This window comes from Cajanus cajan, chromosome 2 (genome assembly GCF_000230855.2).
Source record: "Cajanus cajan strain Asha chromosome 2, NIPB_CcT2T_4, whole genome shotgun sequence".
NCBI lineage: Eukaryota > Viridiplantae > Streptophyta > Magnoliopsida > Fabales > Fabaceae > Cajanus > Cajanus cajan.
Window position 1 is genome coordinate 51245285 of NC_138518.1, and position 22411 is coordinate 51267695.

Genomic DNA, 22411 nt, shown 5'->3' on the forward strand with positions numbered 1-22411 from the left:
CTTGATACCATTGTAAGGTAAAGAGAGAGAGGGATCTAGAGAAGATTAGTGTAACAGAAAAATTATATTATTGATTAATCACCAAGTATTATATATCTATCATTACAAGTTTTGGGCCTCAGATTATTAATAGGCTTGGCGCAATACACATGCTGAATTACTAACTAACACAACATACATGGCTAAGTATGAATTGTTTCTCCAACATAAAATAATTCAATTTTTCTCATATATTTCATTTAAAATTTAAATTTTATTAATATTGAGTAAACTATATTTTAAAAATAAATTTATTTATATAATATAATAAAAAAAACTAATGTACATATATTATTAAGAATATAAATAAAATAAATAAATTTATAAAGAAAAAATAAATTATCAATATTTAAAATATTTTTTTACACATTTTTTTATTATAGGTTTATAAGATTATGATCTGTGCGTGAGTGTATATCAACATATATGACTGCACATGAATTTTTTCTCTATATTTTTTAAATTTTTAATTTTAATAATATTGAGTAAATTATATTTTAAAATAAATTTGATGATTTTTTAAAAATTAAGGTTATTAGTCTAATTAATATTATTAATATAAATAGGCTTTTAAATAAGCTAGTCAAACTAGGTTTTAAAAAATCAAGTCAAGCTTACAAAAAAAAAGTTTATGATAGATAATAAGGCAAACTTAGGCTTTAATTTTGTAGAACAAACTTAACCTATATATTCAAAGTCTGGTTTGACCTAGCCCATTCCTATTCCTATCAACTAGCAACAAACTCTTTGATAATTATTATTAGTTGATCTCAAATTAATTTTAGTATAACAAAGTGTAATGACACAACATTAGTGAATTGTCTCATATGAATCCAAAACTCAATTAATCATCATTTTATTTTTTAATACAATGGAAAATTCTCAATGTTAAATACCATTAATTTATGACATCTTTATAACATCTCACGTTATATAAAATATTGTAATATGGATAACATCATATTATCTTCATCATATTACTCATAATTTTTAACAATTCACATTCTCATACAATAGTTTTTAATAGTTATACTCAAAAAATTCACATCAATAATACCATCATACCACAAAGGTATCAATATATATAATAATATTGGTTTTAAGGTGAGTCTCATCTTATTGATGATAAAAAGTATTAATAATTAATTATTTTCACTATAGAGAAAATCTCAAAACTTAATTGTCTACATCATTTTACAAATGATGCCTCACACTTATTTATTCATGAAGAATAGTATTATCAAAATAATACTAATATTAATTTTTGGCTTTCACCAGATAAATATTTAATTCTCCTCAATATTTTAACACAAACAATTAAATATATAAATCATCTCAACATAATGTGCTAATTGTTAAGTCTCATTTATACAAATGTTTAGATAGGAATTATTAAACAATTTCACTCATCTCATGCACTCTTGCAACATAATTATTCTCTTTTTGATTCATTTTTTGTGCAGATATAGCTAACCCAGAATTTAGCTAACAATACCCTAATACACCTCATTTTTGTGCAAGTATTGAGCTAGAGAATTGAGGATAGAAGACCCATAGGATTCGAAATTTAAGGAGTTAAGGAGTAGGGAAGAGTAACTGTGCCGGGCGCAAGACTACCCACGCCGAGCGTGAGAAGAATAGAGAGCCACACTCTCTATAATGCAGAAATGCGCTGGGCGTGCTCGAGACAGAGAGCAAACCAAACTCTCTGGAAGGCCTTGCGCCGGGCGCAAAGCATTATGCGTCGGGCGCAAAGCATTATGCGCGGGGCGCAAAGCATTATGCGCGGGGCGCAAAGCATTATGCGCGGGGCGCAAAGCATTATGCGCTGGGCGCAAAGCATTATGCGCGGGGCACAAAGCATTATGCACCGGGCGCAAAACATTATGCGCCAGGCGTGGTAACCCTAATCTGACTCCCCCAGCTCGTATTTGAGCAAACCTTCGAGGATTTTCCCCTCATTCACACATTGGGTGAATTCTAGGAGCTGAGGAAGGGATTCCTGGAGCTTGGAACCGTTCGTGTGTGGGTCTTTCCTTCGGTTCTTCATTCTCTCTTCCATCTCTATTTTTGTTTCACCCTCATTGTTTTGAGCGGTTCTACCCATTATTTTGTGGGGTTAGATGTAACCAACGAAACTCTTATGTAATCTTTACGTTTTTAATGATATATATATGTGTTGTTTCATTCATTGTTGTGTATGTTTCTATTCTTAATGCTTGCTTTGGATTGATCTTCCTTTGCTTGATATAGGTTCCATTGGGTATTGGAAAATAACCATTGAAACTAGCTCTGAAACAAATGCCTAGTGGGAAATGTATATAGGAATGGAGCTTGGCCCATTAGTAGTCTTAAACCCTAACCCGTAATGCGGGTGTAGGCATTGGATACTCAAGGAATTGATATTCATTTCTTGCACCTAGGCTCTTGCTCTAAGGGATTAGGTTTGAGTAAACTTATGGATTGATTAAGCAGTGAATGTAACAAGAGATTAAAGATTCATCAGTGTGTAGTTCGGTGATATCTGACCCCACAATCTTACAAAACCATAATATCATTTCTACCTTTTTCCACACACAAAACAAATACTTTTATAGTTTAACATTCCAATAGTCATAACCTTTAATTCAAATTTGCATGACAAACTATGAAATTGGAATTACTCTTTAGTCACGAGTAGTCAATAAATGCTTATTTTATCTACTAGTCCCCGTGGATACGATATAATTTACTACTTAAACGGCCGGTATACTTGCCGTGTTTGAGTTCGTTGATAGAATTAAAATGATTTACAATAATAACAAAATTAGTTCAACGAAAATCTCAACACTAATCATGATTGTGAATCACAAAACATACACTAGACATTTTATTAATAGTTACAACTCAAAGTAATTTAATTGTCAATTAACATATCTTAATTGAATATAATAATTCAATATAACAATAAAATGTTACCTACCATGAGAAACTATTACTCCTTAATAATTATTCATAAATAAAATATTAAACACATATCGATCAAGAAAATTTATTTAGTTAAATTTTTATCAAATGGTCGACTAATTACTTATATTTCCTGATGTTAATATGAACTCTTTCTTCCTGCAAAATTTATCTCTCTGGATAATTCATCAATGATAAAATTACATTAGACTGACCAATCAACACATTAGTCTCCTCTAGATGTGAAGGTCTGAGCATGCTACTAGAATAAAAGAAAGATGATTGATATTTTTGTAAAGAATGTTACACTTTCTATGTTTATTGTATTTTTTTTTGTAAAAATAAAAAAAATTACAAAAATAATCACAATAAAAATTGAACCTAAGTCCTCATGCTTCTAACTATACCAATCTCTTCCCACCCAACCATTAGACTAATTCTAATAGTCAATGTTTATTATGTTTAACCAACATAAAAGTAACTTCTATATTAGTTAGTCAAATAATCGATATAAAAAGTACTTTTATATTAATTAAAGCAACAACAGACTTAAAAAGTCCATTAAAACATAATAGGGAGTCCTGAATACATTCAGACTTTCGTCTCCTTCACCCCAATCTTTGTTCCCAACATCATTCTTTGTCCCCCCGACACTTGTTATTCGCCGCTGACGTCTTCTCTTTTTCCTCTTCCTCCTCCTATCATTTTTCTAATCGAGCTCCAAGTAGGTTGCATTGATCCTTTTCTTTTTTGTGTTGTAAGTTAATATTATGTGATTAATGGTGTTATGCAACTGATTGTGGTTGTTTGAAGTTGTAATATTAATCTAGGGATGAATGGGGTTAAGGAATGTTCTTGAGTTTTTCAAGCATGCATGATAGGTTTTTGATAAAATGTTTGAACTAATTGACTTTGTTTTTTTGTTGTTATATTGGGGTTGATTGGGGTTCATTGTGGTTAGAATTGAAGTGAATAAAATAATACAAGAATGAGGTTGAATTGTGTTCTAATTTTTTTTTTAACTTTCTTTTCTCTCATAACAAATTTGTAGTTTTATAATTGGTTCTGAGTATAAGATCAAACTCAAAATGGAGATCATTCTGAACTTAGAAGGAAGATGATTGTGATCCCAAAATGGACATTAAATAAATAATTGAAAACCATTTATTCAATTCTTTTAATTAGAGACCTGTTGAATGTTCCATGTATTTTATTAGATGTTTTCTAGCTAATAGAATTATTGTTTATTTATTTCAAAAATATTTTTAAAAATAAATCAATCATTTTCATATTCAAAATAGTAGAAGGGGTAGCCGCAAAAAGCAAGAAAACATGGAACTTTTATATTGGTTCACTCCAATCCAAGGTTACTTTCGGTCCTTACTACACTAGTGAAATTTGTTCACTAATGACCAAACTCCAGTCAATCCAGTTGGTTACATATTAGCCATTCACAATTGTTCACCATTACAGAGCTCACAACTCTTGTAGAGCTTTCAACACATATGCACCTGCAGTGCATTTTATGAACCTTTTCTTAACCTCAATATCTCTTAGATATGAGTTAGGACAAAACAGAATAATTTATCTGCGATTGTTTGCACATATTACATTTTCTCTCACACAAAAACTGATATAGGCTTTTCACTAAGGAAAGAAAATCTCTCACTTCTATATGATTACATGAACGCTTAGTGTTTTAGATATAGAAGTGGGTACACTCTTTCTCTTGAGAGAGAGATGAAATGAAGATTGGGTATCCTCATCCGAGTGGGTAAAGCACTAGTTTCTATCTCTATCATAGGCTTCACACTTTGAGAGATGTTACTTCAAGTTCTTTTAAAGAGGTGTGGGACAAAGACAACAAGCATGAAGAGCAAGGCTCAACAACTCATTTTTTGTAAAGAACTTTTTGAAATATGCCAATTGTACATGACCTGACATAACTTAGTCACCATTCTGAATTCACCGTTCTAATCTTCCATTTTGAGGATCAGTCATGGTGGACAATTTTCATGAATTCTGGTTGTTTTAATTTGAAGGAAGACATCTTTTGATGTGTGTGTTCCTCTTATATATTAACCTTTAGTATCATCATAGGAGATTCAACTTGTATGAGTTCATCATTCCTTTTGGTTGAGGACAAACTAGAGACATAAGCTCCAGAATATACAACACGTGTAAATAGCTAGTAGTTGTTTTGATGCATACATGGTCCTTGATCCAAACTTCTATGATTCTCCTTCTCACCACTATCATTGGGTGAAATATAGGTACTTCTAATTTGCCAATCAAAGAGTACATTTTGATGTTAAATCTGGGAACTCTACATTATGAGAGTTTGATGAGCCAATGGTGTTTTTTTGTTAGCTTCCCATTTTGACTAATGTGGTTTCTACTGTTGAAGATGTTAGGCTTGTTAATCTGCCTTTTGCCAATTGCTGGGTTCTTTTTGTTTTCTACAGTGTCCATATTCCTTGTTCTAAAAATATGCAAACCTTCTGTGTTTCCGTGTAGGGGTACACACTTTACTTTTATCTGGATCGCAGTTATCTTGGTTTTCAGTCTTCGGTCTCTTTGTTCGGCTCTAAGTAATCTGAGTAGGGGGAGGTGCTTGCAAAAGACACTCCGACGCTCAAGTAAATGATCAACGCAATAAATGCAGTAGTTCGAAGTTAGTTACGTACCTCATTGGGTGCTTATTTATAGTGGTTCTTGTTGGGCTGTGATTAGGAACTAGGCCCCGGAAAATTAGGAGACTAAAACGGCACATTACGTAAATTAATCTCTCCTTAATTGCCTGGTTTAGCTTCGTCTCGCTATGTGTTCGGACCCAACTAGCCATCTGGCCGACTTGGCCGATCACACCCTAGCCGAGACGACCCGAGCGGTCGTGCTCGGCGTGGTCATTCTGATCGGCAAAGTCGTGTGTTCGGTTTGGTCGGTTACCCTCCGGTATACCTTCCTTCTTTTTTTATTCTCATTCTGGTATGCGTATGTAGAGCTAAATATTTTATACATGTAAATATTTATGTTACTTCTTTCAAGATTTTTTCTTACGTTGTTAAGTTGCTTAACTTAGAGAGTTAAGTTCGGATACCAATTGAAGTAAATAAAATAACACAAAAGTAGGTTGAATTGTGATCTTAAACATTTTGCATTACTTGCAAATATTTTTATAGATGTTGAAGAAATATTTATGTGAGTAAATAAATTTGTTGTATTTTATATTTTTATGCATAATTTTCATGCAAATTATTGTGTAATTAATTTTATATTTGCAAGAAACTTATATTCGCATGAAATATTTCCTGTGCTTTTCAATTTGTAGAAGAATTTGCAAGTAAATTAGTAAAAATTTTCGCAAGAAACTTACATACAACATTTACTTGAAATTTATTAAAATAATATTAAATATTTTCTACGAAATTAAATTCATAAGGAAAATTGCAGGAAGTGAAACAAATTCTTACAAAATTTCTTGCAATTTTTTGTTCATAAATATTTATTTTATAATTAATGAAGTGGCAGAAGTAAAACATTTACAAAAAGTTTCTGTGGATTTTTTCTTCTTCAGAAGATCCACATGAAAATGACATATTTATATTAAAAGTGCCACAACAGATCAATTTCTATTATTTTCTTCGATCTACCATTTTATCTAACAAAAAAAAAATTAATTCCTATTATTTTACTATAATTATATTTAAACCATTGATAAATACGATGCCAAATCGTAAAAAAGATATGTCAAATTCTTAAAAGGTAAATTCAACGGAAGTTGTGTCTTTCAAAGAGTATCCGTACCTTTTTTTAAAATTAAAAAAAAAAAAGAGTTAATAAATAATAGGTTTAAATATATTTTTAGTCCCTCAAATTTAAGATAAATTTGTTTTTGGTCCCTCAAATTTAAAATTGTTGTTTTTGGTCCCTGTAATTTTCAAAAATCTTGTTTTAGTCCTTTAGATCACCAATAACATATTTGAAAGTGATTAATTAAGACAGTTATGCAATATCAACCGGATTTAATGTGATATTTTCACTAATAGGGACACCAATAGATAGATTTTATGCAATAATGTTTAGTAAATTTCTTAATAAAATTTGAATATAAGAATTAAAATAAGATTTTTTAAAATTACATGAACTAAAAATAACAATTTTAAATTTGAGGGACCAAAAACAGATTTATCCTAAATTTGAGTAACTAAAAACATATTTAAGCCTAAATAATAAATACTTAAGAACACGAAATTATTAATGACTTGTTTAGGATTTTATTAATTTTTATTACTAAATGATCTCTAATTAGATTACTTTTGTTTTTCATTTTATATTTACATTTGCATTAGTTTCTTATTTAATATTATTTCCGTTTATATATATATGATTTAATTATCTAATTCATTAAAATAAAAAAAAATTAATTTAGTTGATAACAATAAATTCATCCTATTATAATACATTTTCTTTTAAATCACTCTTATGTTACTATTCTTTCTTAATTAATATTTATATATCTTTTAACCGATTAATATACATATTTTATATTATTTATCTTTTCTATTTAATACTTATATTTTTTTTAACTAATTAAAGTGTATACTCTTTAAAATATTTATAATTAATAAATTTTATCAAATTAACATAATAACATGCTTTAATTAGAAGTTTTTTTTAATTTAAAATTAATTAATATATGAGATAATATAAAGTAAGTTAATTTTATATATATAAATTAGCAATTTTTTTAGTTGGATTTTATAAATAAGAACGGAAGTAGTATTGGATTTAAAAAAAAAAAAAGTTGAAATAAATCTTGATGAATAAGATTTTTACTATTACGAAATTTAAAACGCTATTTAAATTAAATTCCAACTTATCTATGATATCATTTTAATGTACGATGCTAAATTTTATTATTTTAATATGAAAATGTACGGTGTCCTCAATATATTAATAAAAGGTAACGAAGCAATCACCGTATTAGGAGTGAATTGTGTGAAGAATTTTTTTTTAAAAGAAAAATTACAAAAGTCTCCCAGTAATTTTGTTAAGAAAATTTAAGTATTAACTAGACAAAATTATTTGATTTAGGCAAGCTTATGGAAGTGATTGTCTCCGTCTTCCGATTAAGGAGCCTTTAGGCGTGTCCTTTCCATGCGAGTTTCATCCCAGGTTTTCAAGTAAAACAAAATAATATATATTTAATTAGTCAAACCAAATTAGTCAGCAATCTTATCACGGAAACAAAACTAAACTATAGGAGTCACAACATAAGTAAAAATGTTTTTTTTTTCATAAATTAAAACTAATTTAAATGAGTTAGAAATAAATTTTTTGAAATATTAATAAAAGAGTGTTTCTATATAATAATTGATGTTTAAGTTAATTTCAACTTACCGAAAATCTTATTTTATTTTTTTTCTTTCTATTTTACTTTCCTAAAGTGTTAATTTCTGAAACAGATTAATCAACCAGGCCCAATATTCGAAAAGATAACAATCATATTATTCGCAACTAAATTTCCAAAACATAAAAAAAAAAAAAAAAACAATAATTTTGTGGTATCGTCAAACACAGTATGCCCACCCATGACATCACACTCAACATGCAAGAAATCTCTCCTACATCTTTCAAACAACTTAGTATTTACAAGAAACGTGTAAATACTACTAGAGGAGGGTCATTATTCACATTTAGAATACATATGATTATTTCGAAGAAAGTAAAAGATTACACACGTGACACGACCACTGATCCAACATATAGAATTACTTTATAAAGAGGCTTAGGTTAGGAGCTAACTGAATGGAGCCAGTTTAAGTTAACATCCACTTGAGGCACCTCTATCAGTAGATTAGGAAGCATAGCTTCAAACCCTTCCCATGAAGCAGCTGTTTCTTCATCGCATATCACTACCTTCAAATTCACAAGATTGATCACTGAGGATGGCAATTCACACCTAGCACAACTTGTCATGTAGAGATTTCTTAGATTAAACAGTTTTCCGAAGTCCTCAGGTAAATTGGAAAGGCTAATACAATTTGAGATGTCAAGATGCCTTAGATTTGAAAGCCCTCCGATAGAATCTGGCATCCCTTCCAAACCGGTACAAGAATTGAGCCTTAGGAGTTCCAAATTCACCAACTTATTTCCAATTTCTTGGGGCAGTTTCAAGAGCTTGTGGCAATTAGTAACACTGAGTTTCTTCAGTGGGGTAATGTCACACACCCCATTAGGCAACCCCACCATGTCTTTGCAATAGTCAATGCTTAAATCTACTAGATTTGGAAATGCATCTGAAAATAGGATGATACCATTTTCATGACTCATGGTGCACATGTAGAGGGATAGTTTTTTAAGATTCTTCAATGTGACAAATGAATGAACAGAAATCCTCTCTAGTCTAATTCTTTTCAGGTTGGATAAAGAGCCAAGTAGCTCAAAATTGGTCAGCTCAGAAGGATGGAAATTGTAATTTGTGACAATCAGAACTTTGAGTTTGCTCATATTCTCAATGAACTCTGGAAAGGTGTACTGATTAGTTCGAAGATTTAAAATCAGAACCTTGGCTTGAGCTGGTTGCATGTGTGACGACCAATATGAATTGCAAGTTTCATCTGCACCAGCAACTCATGATGTCAATTGTTGAAGAGGAACATATGACTTATCATAGAATCTTTCTTATTAGTACTTTTATTTTGCACGTACACGTAAATATTTATAAACATGTTTGAATGCAAGAAGTGTTTTTTAAAGTTTTTTACTAAAAAAAGGTTTTATTTTCAGTAGAAAAAAAAAAAAAAAAACTTGTAAACTTGTATTAAAAAGTGCTCTTAATTTTAGAGAAAGGATTACGAATAACTAACCAATTGACATGGACAATGTACGAGCAGGGACCTGAAGGGGTTTCTGTTTAACACAATATCTGAAAATAATGGACAACATGCGGGTCATAATGCCTTGTTGCTTCTCGTCATGCCACCATTCACTTTTATTTTCATTTGTATCAATAATCAGTCTTTTTCTCTCTTCAATTGGTTCCTGGGTGCTTTGGTGAATTGCTAGTTCTCTTAGAAGATCATGAAGGACGATGAAGTGGTTATTGTAGTAGTAATTATCCGTGTCACTTGTATTTTTCCTAGTAAATTAGCAGAAATTTCTTTAGGGATAAAAACTCTTGCACAATATTAAAAGTACTTGGTCGTAAGAGATAGATTACTTACAAATCTCAACTTTAATTTTGTCATCAGAGCAATCTTATATAATCAATTGCCAAATTCCGTAATGCAAGTTTAAATTAAGTTAAAGATAAATGGCCATAGCCAATTGCTCCTCACATCTATAATTTTTTTTTTTATAATATATAGTTGATGTTATATATATTATGCTCAAGTGGGTGAGAAGAAAATATCAACACTACCTTGCTATTATGACATTAACCAGATTCATGGAGTCTAATTTGTTGATGATGGCCATTGCTTCTATGCCATCATTGTCTACTCCATACAACTCAGCCCATATATCAATGAGAGCAGTGACGGGAATTCTTTGGTCTTCAGGAAATAACCCTAAGTCCATGAAGCACTCTTTGATGACTGTATTATCTTCCAAGACATCTAACATCTTTTGAAGGTAAGTTAGCAATTCAGTGTTGGAATCAAGTAAAGAATGACCTTGTGACAATTCCTCCACCATCTTTTGCCACAATTCATAAGGTTGATGGCGGAGTGACCTACCAATCACTTTAATGGCAAGCGGTAATCCCTTGCAATTTCTCACAACCTGCATTCAGTGCAAGTAAATATAACTTATGACTTTGGTGGCACAAGGTGCAAGTGTTATACCAGATTTGGTTATCACTTGGTGGGGTCAAAACACAGTTTTTCATGCATTTTGTTTTTGTTAGTTCAATGATAATTTATCTAGAGGGAAAACTAATATAGAGTAAAAGACACTATCATTTTCTTAGGTTATGTGAAACTACATTGACACCTTACTATTTCATCGTTTACAATAATATCCTTCATAATTAAGTTATAGTGTTATATATTTCAAATAATTAAGGAGATTAATATAATGTTTAAGAGATATTAATGTAATATATTTTTAAATAATTAAAAAATATTATTATAAAAATAAAAGAAGTAAATTTCACGATACTTCAAAAAGTTTAAGTACTCAAATTGATATAATATGCATGGTTTCTCAAATTATTTCAAAACATTGGTATTAATTCCTTTAAAAAAAATTATATAATTTCAATTCCTAGTTACATTTATAAAAATAATCAGACTAAAATTTATGTATTTCTATTAAAACGTAGAAAGTAAAAGTATATTAAATTGTCATAGAGACCGAAAGTTAACATTTCAAAATATAACAATTTCAAAATATTTTAAGGATTATATTTTATCCTTTATTTTTTTTTTCCTATACAAAATTCATAATGGTCTCGTACGTGCAATTGTGATGCAGGTCAAATGAATGCACGGCCGGCCCAAAAATGAATGCATAGTAAAAAAAACAAAATTATTAATAATTAATATTAGTCACTCCAAAAAATTTAATAAATAGGTTAAAATATTTTTTTTAGTTTTTATAATTTCACTAACTTTACATTTTAGTTTTTATATTTTAAAATAAATCTTTTCAATTCTTATATTTACAATTTATTTTAATTTATTTAACATAATGTCATATGAATGATGTACATAACTTATTAAATTAATGCAACGTATTTGATTTTATGAATAATAATAAATCATGTATTTATTATTAGCATTTTAACTGCTCATTTAGAATGCATTCAATCATAATAAGAATTAATTATCTACAAAATTATTTAAATTTTTCATTTTTTTCCTTCCAAACCAATAAGTGATGCACCATTGTCCATAAAATCAAATACATCATCATATCACATGAATTTACTTATATCATTCATACGAAAACAAAATTAAAAAAATTAATAGTAAAAGCTAAAAAAAATTAGAAAAATATAAATATAAAATATTTATTTTAAACTATAGTGAATAAAAAGTACAATCTCTAAAATTATCGAGATTAAAAAAAATATTTTTACCAAAATAGTGTTAATATATAGATAATGTGAAAAGTGTTTTCTTCACCATCTTATTATAACACATCTCTCTTTTAATTAATAATAATAGCTTTATTCTTTATTATTCTATGTGTTCTATCAAAATGCATATCTTCATATAGTTAAACCTAGCTATATGAATCAATGAGTGCATTCTGCATAAAATAACATGAATTACTTTATACGTCAGAAAGTAAGAAGAAGAAGCACCTTTTGGACTACATCTTCGTCAGGTGTATTTAATCTGTTGCCGTCCAAGAGAGCGTAGTGCCGGAAAAGGGTGATTGCATCTTCGTGAAGCAGTGGTTTTAAGACACACGACGAGGTGCCAAATGTAGGAAATGCAAACCTTGAAGTAACCAAAATTTTATAATCTGATAAACAATGGAATTTAAATTTCTCCACCACGGCTTCTGAGCCAGCCCAAACATCGTCCAAAACCACCAACATTGGGCTTCCCTCAAATTTCATTAGCACATGTTCCAATTCATTAATTGCAGCTTCATCGCTTTCAAACTCAGGCACTTGATATTCTAATTGTTCAAATAATCTTTCTACGATATTCTTCAACTTTGGCCATTTTGAGAAGCTCACAAAACATATATTTTCCTTAAACTTACCTGGTGAAACCAATAAGATGTGTGAGCCTAGAGAATTTTGATGTGTTATATATACCTTTTGCAGAAGGCAGATATACAATGTATTTAAGTCTGAATAGATTGTTTTGTAAACATTTTTAGGAAAAAGTAGAAAAAGAAAAAGATTTTTTTATATATATAAAGTCACTTATACATACGTTAAAATAAGTTTTTATAGAAATTGAATAAAAGAGTTTCTACAAATAATTTGTGCATAAATTAATTTTAACTTTAAAAAATCAAATTAAAGCATTTTTATTATAAAAAAAATGAAAACATATGCAAGTATCTAAAAAATGAGCACTAAACAACAAAGAATATAACTAATACAGGTCAGGAGAAAATTAATGTTTCATTAATCTATTAGAGTAGCATTTGCAAAAGTAGAAAAATGCCCGTGATATAGTCTTTTGATCTAAAGGCACATATAAGTACTTTTCTTAACAAGCAAGTTAACATCATTGAAGTTATCGACTTCTCACCCACAAAAAAAATAATAATAATAATAATAATAATAAAAAAATCGATTGCTTAGCAATTGTTACTTAAAGATTTAGAGCACCAAAAATAATGATATCAAGAAACTTGTTGAAAACGAGTCAAATTACTCAAATATACTTAGAGTATATGTAGATACGGATTTAAAAAAGATTTTCAAGACTCCTTTGTTAAAAATAATTTTTATTTTCAATTAAAAAATATTCAATTTTTTTAAAAAATTTATATCCAACAAACCGTTTATATGTGAAATATCTTGTATGTGAGATGAACATTTTATAATTATACCATTGAAATGGAGAGCTATTTCACAACAACTAAATATATTTTTAGCAGCAGTAGAAAAATGTTATTAAATTATAAATAAATGTTGTTAACATATTTTTGTGATATTTTATTAAATATATAAGAAACAATTTATGTTAATAAAGACTTTTAATAATATTTTTATATATTGACAATATTTTTAAAAATATTATAAAGTAGTATTTTACATTTTAATAATATTGTTATATTTTTGTAAACTTTATAATTAAAATGATAATTAGTATCAATATAGATTGTATTGTCGCTCATATTTTATGATTTTTTATATTTTATAATTTTTATGTGTAGGTCCTTTAATGTTAAAGATAACTAATTTTGTTTTTGACAAGAGAATGTTAAGTTGGTTATATCATTAAATCTATATCACATATCAAATTTAATTCATTCATCTTAAGTTAATACTATAATTATATATGTATATTCTTTATATGTTACTTTTTATATTTGATATATGACTTTGATTTTAAAAAATAATTAGATATTAAAAAAGTATATTATTTATATATTATTCTTTTACTTGGTATGAGACTTAATTTCAGAAAATATATACCATCTGAAGTTTTTGCAAATTTTCGAATAAACTTTCTTTACCTTTAATTTTGTAACTATAAGAAATCATCTACATGAAGAACTAGCTAGTTTCCTAATTTATAATTATGATAGTATGGAGAACCAAAGAGGACTTACCCTTGACTTGTTCATCCCAACAGAGCTTGGTGGCCAAAGTGGTTTTCCCCGATCCTCCAAAACCAGTTAACAGAATGATGGACACACCTTCTTTGAGAAGCTCCATCTTCAACTTGCTCAATGTTACATCCAACCCAACAATGAATTCTGGCTTTTCAGGAACACCAAAAGGACTCTTCATTCCAACGGAAACTAGTTGTGCTGTCTCTTCCATGAATAACCAAACCAACCTTTCACGTCCTTTATCTTTAAACAAGGAACAAGTTATGAATATGGCAGAGAAAATCGACGTTGCTCTGCATTAAACACCGTTGGTTTCAATTTTATAATCGATCTTTATAAACATGGAGTTAGTGCTCTAAAATTTTTGGCCATTACATTACTTCTGAATAATTCCTGTTGCTAACATTTTAATTTTCCACAACAGCGTATATATTGATATTTCAATCTCTAACTGACTGAGTTAGGAACAAATTAAATCTTTAAGATGTTAACTTGGTAATGAAATCTTTAAAGAATTAACATAAGAAAATTTTAATTTTTTAAGGAATTTGTGAATTTAGTATTCAATTTTTTTTTTTTGGAATTTTAATATAATATTGTAATGGTGCATGTTAGTTATTTCGGAAGATCAAGGTTTTTTTTTTATATATAATATTCATTGCCAACAACAATTATTTTATTTTATTATATAAGAAAAAATAGATGAAAATTTTAAAATTAATTCAAAAAGAAATCATGTTAGTAAAATGTGTTAGTCGATCAAGATAAGTGATTTACGTCGGTTAATTTATTATAATATATGCTGCTATACAATATTTAAATTTAAATGATAATAATAATAATAATAATAATAATAATAATAATAATAGACTAAATTTAAGTACCTCTTAGCATGCATCAAGTGTTGTATAGATTAAATTTAAGTAACAGTATCAAAAGAAGTATAAGAAACATATAGAAAACAAAATGTGAGACAATTACTGTAGAAAAAGACATCGTTGAGAAAGAGAATAAATTAACAAAAACTTTTACTCATAAAAATGGAGACTCAAACTTAAAATACAAAATAGATACTATTTTTTAAAATTATAATTTTCAATATACTTATATTTAATTTCTCTCCATTCACAAATTTTTCTATGTATAGGGAAATCATTTTCTCTATTTTTTCCATAATAAGTTGATTATAGATATATTGAAAAGACAGTTTAAAGGATTACAGATAGACTTCCTAATGAAAGAAAAGAAAAACTTTTCAATTCGTACTAAAAATAAATTGTAAAGTATTTATTATTCCAGCTTTTAATAATGCTCAAATATAAGATAGTTTTTTGGAAATTACGACACCAATGTATTATGTAACTATATTGAGAATGAAGTTAGGAAAATATTTTAGTAAAAGATCGGGCAATTATGTACCATTAAGCTATACCTTTGAAATAACGATCGATGATACCTATGAAATTGAGTTTTTCTCTTGTACTACTCCTTCCTAATGAGAACTGCAACGGGTCATGAAAGCAATTGAATTTTGAAGTTATTAAAGAAGATAATAAAAGTCTAAGTTCTTGTAGGGGCTATTTGAAAGAATGAAACTTAGAGCACAAAAGAAGGTATATTTATAGCATCCAAAACCAATTATTATAGCTTCTGGTTCTTTGGTACGTTTTTTCGTGTGCAATTACTTCCCAATTTACCATGAGACTATCCTAATTCCTGTTTCCGCGTAGTTAGTACGTTCTGTTCTAGTTAACAATATTAATAATGTTAAATTGAGTATATATTTATTATTTGTAGAAATTATAATACCATCAACATGGTTTAAATTTAAATCCTATTATATTACTTTGACATGTCACTGCTAGGCCAATGTTAGTAATTTAAATTTGAATATACTAAAAATAAAAGTTTGTAAATAGAAAAAGAAAAGTACCAAAAAAATAAGTTTTTTATAAATTAAAAATTTATGTATAAATTAAAATAAGATTTTAAAAAATTAATATAAAAAATTTTAATAGATTAATTTATGAATTAATTTAGTTTAATTTTTGAATTTCTTTTATATTTTCTTCATCCATAAATATTTAATGAGAAATTTATTTAAACATTTTCATGTAATTTATTCATATATTTTGTGTGTACGTGTGAAAGTTCATAGTCCTTACATAAAGCCAATCTAAAGTTCTAAAGCTATATAAAATAGTATAATTATAAAGTACAAGCTACGTACCTTGCACTCACCATATTTCAACTTTTACTCAATGTTAATATAGAGCATCATTTTGGTTGTAGCAAAGAAGAGGTGTTCTAAAAAGGTAGAAAATAGAAAGAAAGAAAAAAAAATCTTTTTCAAGGAGAAAAAAATAGGAAACAACACCCTTTAAAGAGTCATGGACTAAACCACATAGAAAGGCTATAGAGGCAACCCTAAGATTTTTTTTTTTCATTAAAAAACAAAATATGCACCAAAAAGCATACATTCTTCACCATTATCCAAGCTAACACATTTTAGTATTGAAGTAATAATTCTCTAATTTCGATTTTTCTTCTTCAGTTTTTCCCCATTTTTTTAAGTGTTCATGAATCGGGTTTGAAGAACCCAATTTCTCAATTTGTTTTCTTTATTATAAGTAATTTTGAGTAAATTTCCTTAAAAGAACTTTTAGAAAAATATTTTAAGAAAAGTAAAATGAGATTTTTTGTAAGTTAATATTAACTTATGCGTAAATTACTTTATAAATTCATAAATAAATAAAAAAGTTATTTTGTAGAAGTATTATTCTATTAATTTCTTCAAAATCTTATTTTTATTTTATGTACAATTTAATTTTATTTTTTGGAAAAACTTATCATGATTTTCCCTTTTATTTTTCTTTTTAGAAATATTACCGGAGAAACTTACTCAAAGAAACTCTCTTTAATGCTTTTCATTATTATATTCGACCATCGGCATTCTAATCCCCTCTTTCTCTTCTTGCATTTTTTGGAAGGTCTGATTTTTTTGGGGATAGTACAAGTAGATTGATAATTCTACAATTTTTTGAAATATTTTTGGCTGTTTTGTACATTATTTCATCCCATATATATGAAACCAACAAATGTCTTTAGTCAAGGTTTTATTGGAACAACCTGTTGAAATGAAACCAAAAAGCAATCGATGGGAATTGAATATAATGCTGAAAAGCATGTCGAGAAATCGGGTTTGGGGACTCCTATTTCTAAACCCTTAAAAATAAACAAATAAAAAATAAAGAAGATAAATTGGAATTAAAAAAGATGAGTTTCCACTTAAATAGTAAAATGTTAGTTTAACCTATTGATAAATGTGTACTGTTTTGGTACGTATTTATTTATTGGCTAAAAACCTATTTTGGTCCCTTATAATAATTGTTTGTTTTAATTTAGTTCCATTTTTATTTTTAGTCTCAATTTAGTTTCTAATAAATTAATTGGTCTCAATTTTGTCCCTAATAAATTAATTGGTTTCAATTTGGGACTTCCGTCCAAATTATTTAAACGGAGTTAACTGTGTGGCCACGTGGATGCCACGTAGATGCATAGGTGGATGCCACGTGGATGCTAATTTTTTTGAAAATACCTAGAACCAGAACGGCCCGTTCTGAAACCAGAACGGGCCGTTCTGATTACACTTTTGGTATGTTAATTTTGCATCCGGAACGGCTCGTTCCTGATGCAAAATTTACACACTAAAAGTGCAACCACCAGAACGGGCCGTTCTGATTCTAGACTACTAAGCATAAACCATTAATGATTATAGTTCACAGTTGTGAATCATGGAAGGAAAAAGACCCAAGGTACACAAAGCATTTCAAACACTGAATTTGGTAATATTGTTAATGAAAATTGATAACTTTAATTGTTAAACAGTTAGGCTATACAATGTATTATTAAGGACAATGTAATGTATCACTAAAGACAATGGTAGCAGATTTTATTTCATTTCAAACTGGAGTGAACCACTTACTACCAAATTGACACTATACAGTAAAGGATGAAATGACATAGTATTTTTTCTTGAAGTTATTAACGATGTACGCCAACAACAACAACCTGTTCTTGAAGGGATAGAACCTGAAGTAAAGGAAGAGGATACACAGGACTAACATTTCACCACAACCATATGCATGGACAGATCTAAGTTAATCATAGTGGGGGCACTTGCCCCCACTAAAAAATTTTTCATTCTTTTTTTATATATAATATTAATAAATTTAGAGGATACTAACAGAAATTAGAGGACACTATAAGAAAATATTTTTGTTTTAAATGAATGTAAAAATTTAGAGGATACTAAAAGAAAATAAATTAATAATTTTATTATATTTATCCTATTAATTTTTATCATTTTATTCCTCTAATTTTAAATAAGTTGTAAAAAATTATAAAGTGACACTTAAATATTTCTTCAGACAAAAAAGAAAAAGAAAAAGTTATTACTCTATTTATAAGACAATTGTATTTTATAAAAATAAATAATTTTAAAATTTTTACCATAAAAAATATTTTTCAAAATTATTATATTTTTTAATAAAATTAATAAAAACTATTCTATTCTCAGTCTTGGAACGAGCCATTCTGAATCCAGAACGGCCCGTTCTGCAACCATAACGGCCCGTTCTGGTTTCAGAACGGACCATTCTGATGTACTGGTGGTGTGTTAATTTTGCATCTAGAATGGCCCGTTTCAGATGCAAAATTAACACATCAAGAGTGCATCCAGAACGGGCCGTTCTGGTTCTAGGTGTTTTCACAAAATTTGGCGTCCACGTGGTATCTACGTATGCATCTACGTGACATCCACGTGGCCAACAGTTAACTCCGTTTAAATAATTTGGATGGAAGTCCCAAATTGAAACCAATTAACTTATGAGGGACCAAATTGAGACAAAAAATAAAAGTGAGACTAAATTGAAACAAACAATTATTATAAGAGACCAAAATAAATTTTTAGCCATATTTATTTTATAATAAATAAATAAAGTCGAACCTTAAAATCTAATACCATACTCTCTCTCTTCTTTTTTCCGTGGTTGCTTATCTAATACCTTACGCGTTTCTTATGTCATAAGTTTACTTTTTACCAAGACAACAAAGATGAAATAAATAGTAAAAAAAGAGTGACTAATAAAGGGAAATTTCATTTAAAGTGAAGGGTATATTTTTTATTATTATTAATTAAAAATGATATTTTGTTTTTTGTTTTTCATTTAAATTATTAAATTTACTAAAAGCCCCTTTAATAATTGGCGTTTTTCACCTCTGGCTCACCGCCACCAGCATGGACAACAATTCCCCACACCACAAAACGAAAACACCATGTTGAGGGTTTTGCTGAGTTTGTGGTTTTCAGTTTCATTCGTAATCCTTCGATATTCGGAGATCTTAGGTTTAATCCTTGGAGAATTTCTTGTTTTAGATTACGTGGGAGTAGCGTGAGCACTTCTGCAGATTCTAGCATTGCATGTTTAGGTGAGTATGAGAGTTATATATGAAGTATGAACTTTGTTGAGTGTGGATTGCAGTCATATATATATATGCGTTGTTGCCATATATGGTTGTTTGTGGGAACAATAGGAGTTCTGGGGTGGCGAGGTAATGAAGAGGATACCGACATCGTACGCATGAAGACATGAAGACATATTGTACGATACCAACATCCATTGCAGGGTAGACGAGGATGAAGAGGAGGCCGTGGGGAGGTCTAAGAGGGGTTTCGTCTGGAACATCATAGATGAGGGATAAGTGTTCTCATTAGCAAGAGTAAAAATCAAAACTTTCAATTTTTAATATAATTTTAATTTCTATATTATTTTAATAACTAAAATAATCTCTACCTATTATTATATCCAATGGTGGTAATATAGTGAATCATCTTTGAACCACTTGTTTTATTGGTCCATGCTAAAATTCGTTCTATAAATATTTAGTGTAATTAACACTTAAATATTTATATTTATAGCTTTTTTTTAAGGTAGTGTCCTTATAATTGTTTGTTATAAGTAAAATTTAAAAAGTTATTATCATACATCTCGCATAACAAGTAGATAGTTGTTTATGGATTAATGAAAAATAAATATTTGTCTCCAAATTTATGTTTAATGATGGATTTTGTGTCTATCACTAAAAATTTAATCATCTACACAAATTTGACTTAAAAATGAGTCTTTATTCTCATTAGATTGACATGCAGTTCAAATCAATTAACTTTAGAAGCATCAAATAAGACTATCTTCAAATCTCAAACTCTATGGGAGTATTTGTTTCAAAGTATCATATTGCATTTTTGGGAATGTGGTTCCCAAAAATTTTTTTAACAGAAAGTTATTCTAAAATATATTTAGAAAACATTTTTAGTTATGTTATAATCATTTTTTTGAATATTTTTGAAAATTAAAGATAATTTAAATAAAAAATAATTAAAAAAAAGTTACAAGCATAATAGGATATAATTTCCAACATTCCTATCAAAATATTTCTTTGTCACTTTTTCACTATGGGAATAAAAATAAACAATACTTAAAAATATAATAAATTAAACATGCATAAATTAAATATAAATATATATGATACTAATTTATATATTAATCTCATTAGCATACATTAAAAATTGACTTTTACTTTTAAGAAATGTTATTTGTACAGAAACCCATACAACAACAAATTATACAAGAGATATGAATAACACAACTATATTTCTTTTCTTAAGAAAATTGTTTTTTTTCACACTTTTTTTAAGAAAAATGTTAATAACACAATGTTTAACACATCTTTTAGTACACTCTATTAAAATTTATTGAAAATTATAAAATTTTCAATTTGATAAATAAGAAGTTTCACACAATTTTGTTATTTCCCGCGAGTTTCAGCCAATATAGTAGATAATGTGTTACATATTGTATTGCTGAAATTTCTCAAATATTAAATTTTATTTATAGGTTGAATATAACGAAACAAAAAAAAATGTACCTGTCTTTGGCAATTCTTTCTTAACGAAATGCTTCATATAACAACATTCAATATAAATAGAGGAATTTTAAACTGTTCTATTATAATGTAAACTGTAAAAAAGTAAATAAAAATAGAATTCATTTTTATGATATTAGATCAGATTTTGAATCCAATTATAGAAATAATTTCAATCCAAACCAATCTGAAATAATTAGTATTATATATAATTTTAATCATAAAATAACCGTACTTATACTTATGTAAGTAGATATTTATGAAAATCTCATATATTAATTTATGTTCTCTATTTTCATACATATATATATATATATATATATACTTGTATGTTTTTTAGTTTGCTTATAAGTTTTAATTCTGAGTTAGTTTAAAATTTATTCTTGTATTATATATTTGTTCTATATTAAAAAATAAATTTAAATTACTATTAGGTAGAAGTGATAAAAGTATCTTAACAAAGTTGTACAGAAATCAAGATATAAGCAAATTAAGTTGTGGATAGAAATTGAATATATATTGTGAGTTGTCCTTCAAAGTTGATTCATTCTTTCAAGGCACAAACACTAGTGTATATAAAATATGAATATGGTAAGCGTGGAATAAGTCCATACATGAATTTTAGATTGAATCATTAAAAGGTTGTACGTGGTTTTGATACTTGAGTGGACTCGGATGGTTCAAACATTATTCTATGTATATGCTGTGAAAAGAAATTGTACAAACGTGCATGTGCTTTGAGAAGGTAAATATATTAATTGAATATATATTGTGAAAAGAATATGTAGGCTATTGATAAACTCAACGTAGGGTTGGGAGGAGACTAAGCCAACGTCAACTAATCCTATTGAAAAATTGAAGCCACTACTTTTTTTTTGTTTCTCCATTCAATTAATATTCATTGCATTTTTTTCTCTTTCTCTTTAAACATCGATGGATGACTCCTTTCATTCCAAAGAAAAATAAGCATATTTCCAATAACCCCCGTCAAGTACGTGCATGCTGAATTACTTTAACAATTTCCTCCTACTTATCCAAAAGTTGCTTGCTGATTTATGCACAGCTGTATGATCATTCTAATTCAAAATCCCAATTTGTTTCTTTAATCTTGTCCAATTTGAATTCTAATTAAAGTATTTGGGTGGAGAACTGGCTGGGTTTGCTTTTTGTATTAGCCAACTTT

At 28.3% G+C, this 22411-nt stretch overlaps 1 protein-coding gene and 1 long non-coding RNA gene across 2 annotated transcripts; one reads left to right on the plus strand and one right to left on the minus strand.

Moving 5' to 3' along the window:
• Positions 1-3131: 3131 nt before the first annotated feature.
• On the plus strand, positions 3132-6136 carry LOC109814467 (uncharacterized). Its single transcript, XR_002241075.2, has 2 exons — positions 3132-3709; positions 5503-6136. It is a non-coding gene; the product is annotated as an uncharacterized LOC109814467 (long non-coding RNA).
• Positions 6137-8275: 2139 nt separating this feature from the next.
• Positions 8276-14841, minus strand: LOC109814448 (putative disease resistance protein At5g66900). Its single transcript, XM_020378880.3, has 5 exons — positions 14242-14841; positions 12302-12711; positions 10412-10773; positions 9858-10129; positions 8276-9608 (listed from the first exon to the last, which is right to left on the minus strand). The coding sequence occupies exons 1-5, from the start codon at positions 14453-14455 to the stop codon at positions 8782-8784; spliced, it is 2085 nt and encodes a 694-aa protein (XP_020234469.2). The 5' UTR covers positions 14456-14841; the 3' UTR covers positions 8276-8781.
• Between the last annotated feature and the right edge of the window lie 7570 nt (positions 14842-22411).

Excerpts from the sequence above, each read along its gene's own strand:
- LOC109814448 (XM_020378880.3), bottom strand. The coding sequence starts at position 14,455 with ATGGAAGAGACAGCACAACTAGTTTCCGTTGGAATGAAGAGTCCTTTT. Across the intron at positions 12,712-14,241 it reads TTGGGATGAACAAGTCAAGG|GTAAGTTTAAGGAAAATATA; the intron begins GTAAGTCCTCTT and ends TGGTTTCACCAG. Across the intron at positions 9,609-9,857 it reads TACATTGTCCATGTCAATTG|ATGAAACTTGCAATTCATAT; the intron begins GTTAGTTATTCG and ends TTGCTGGTGCAG.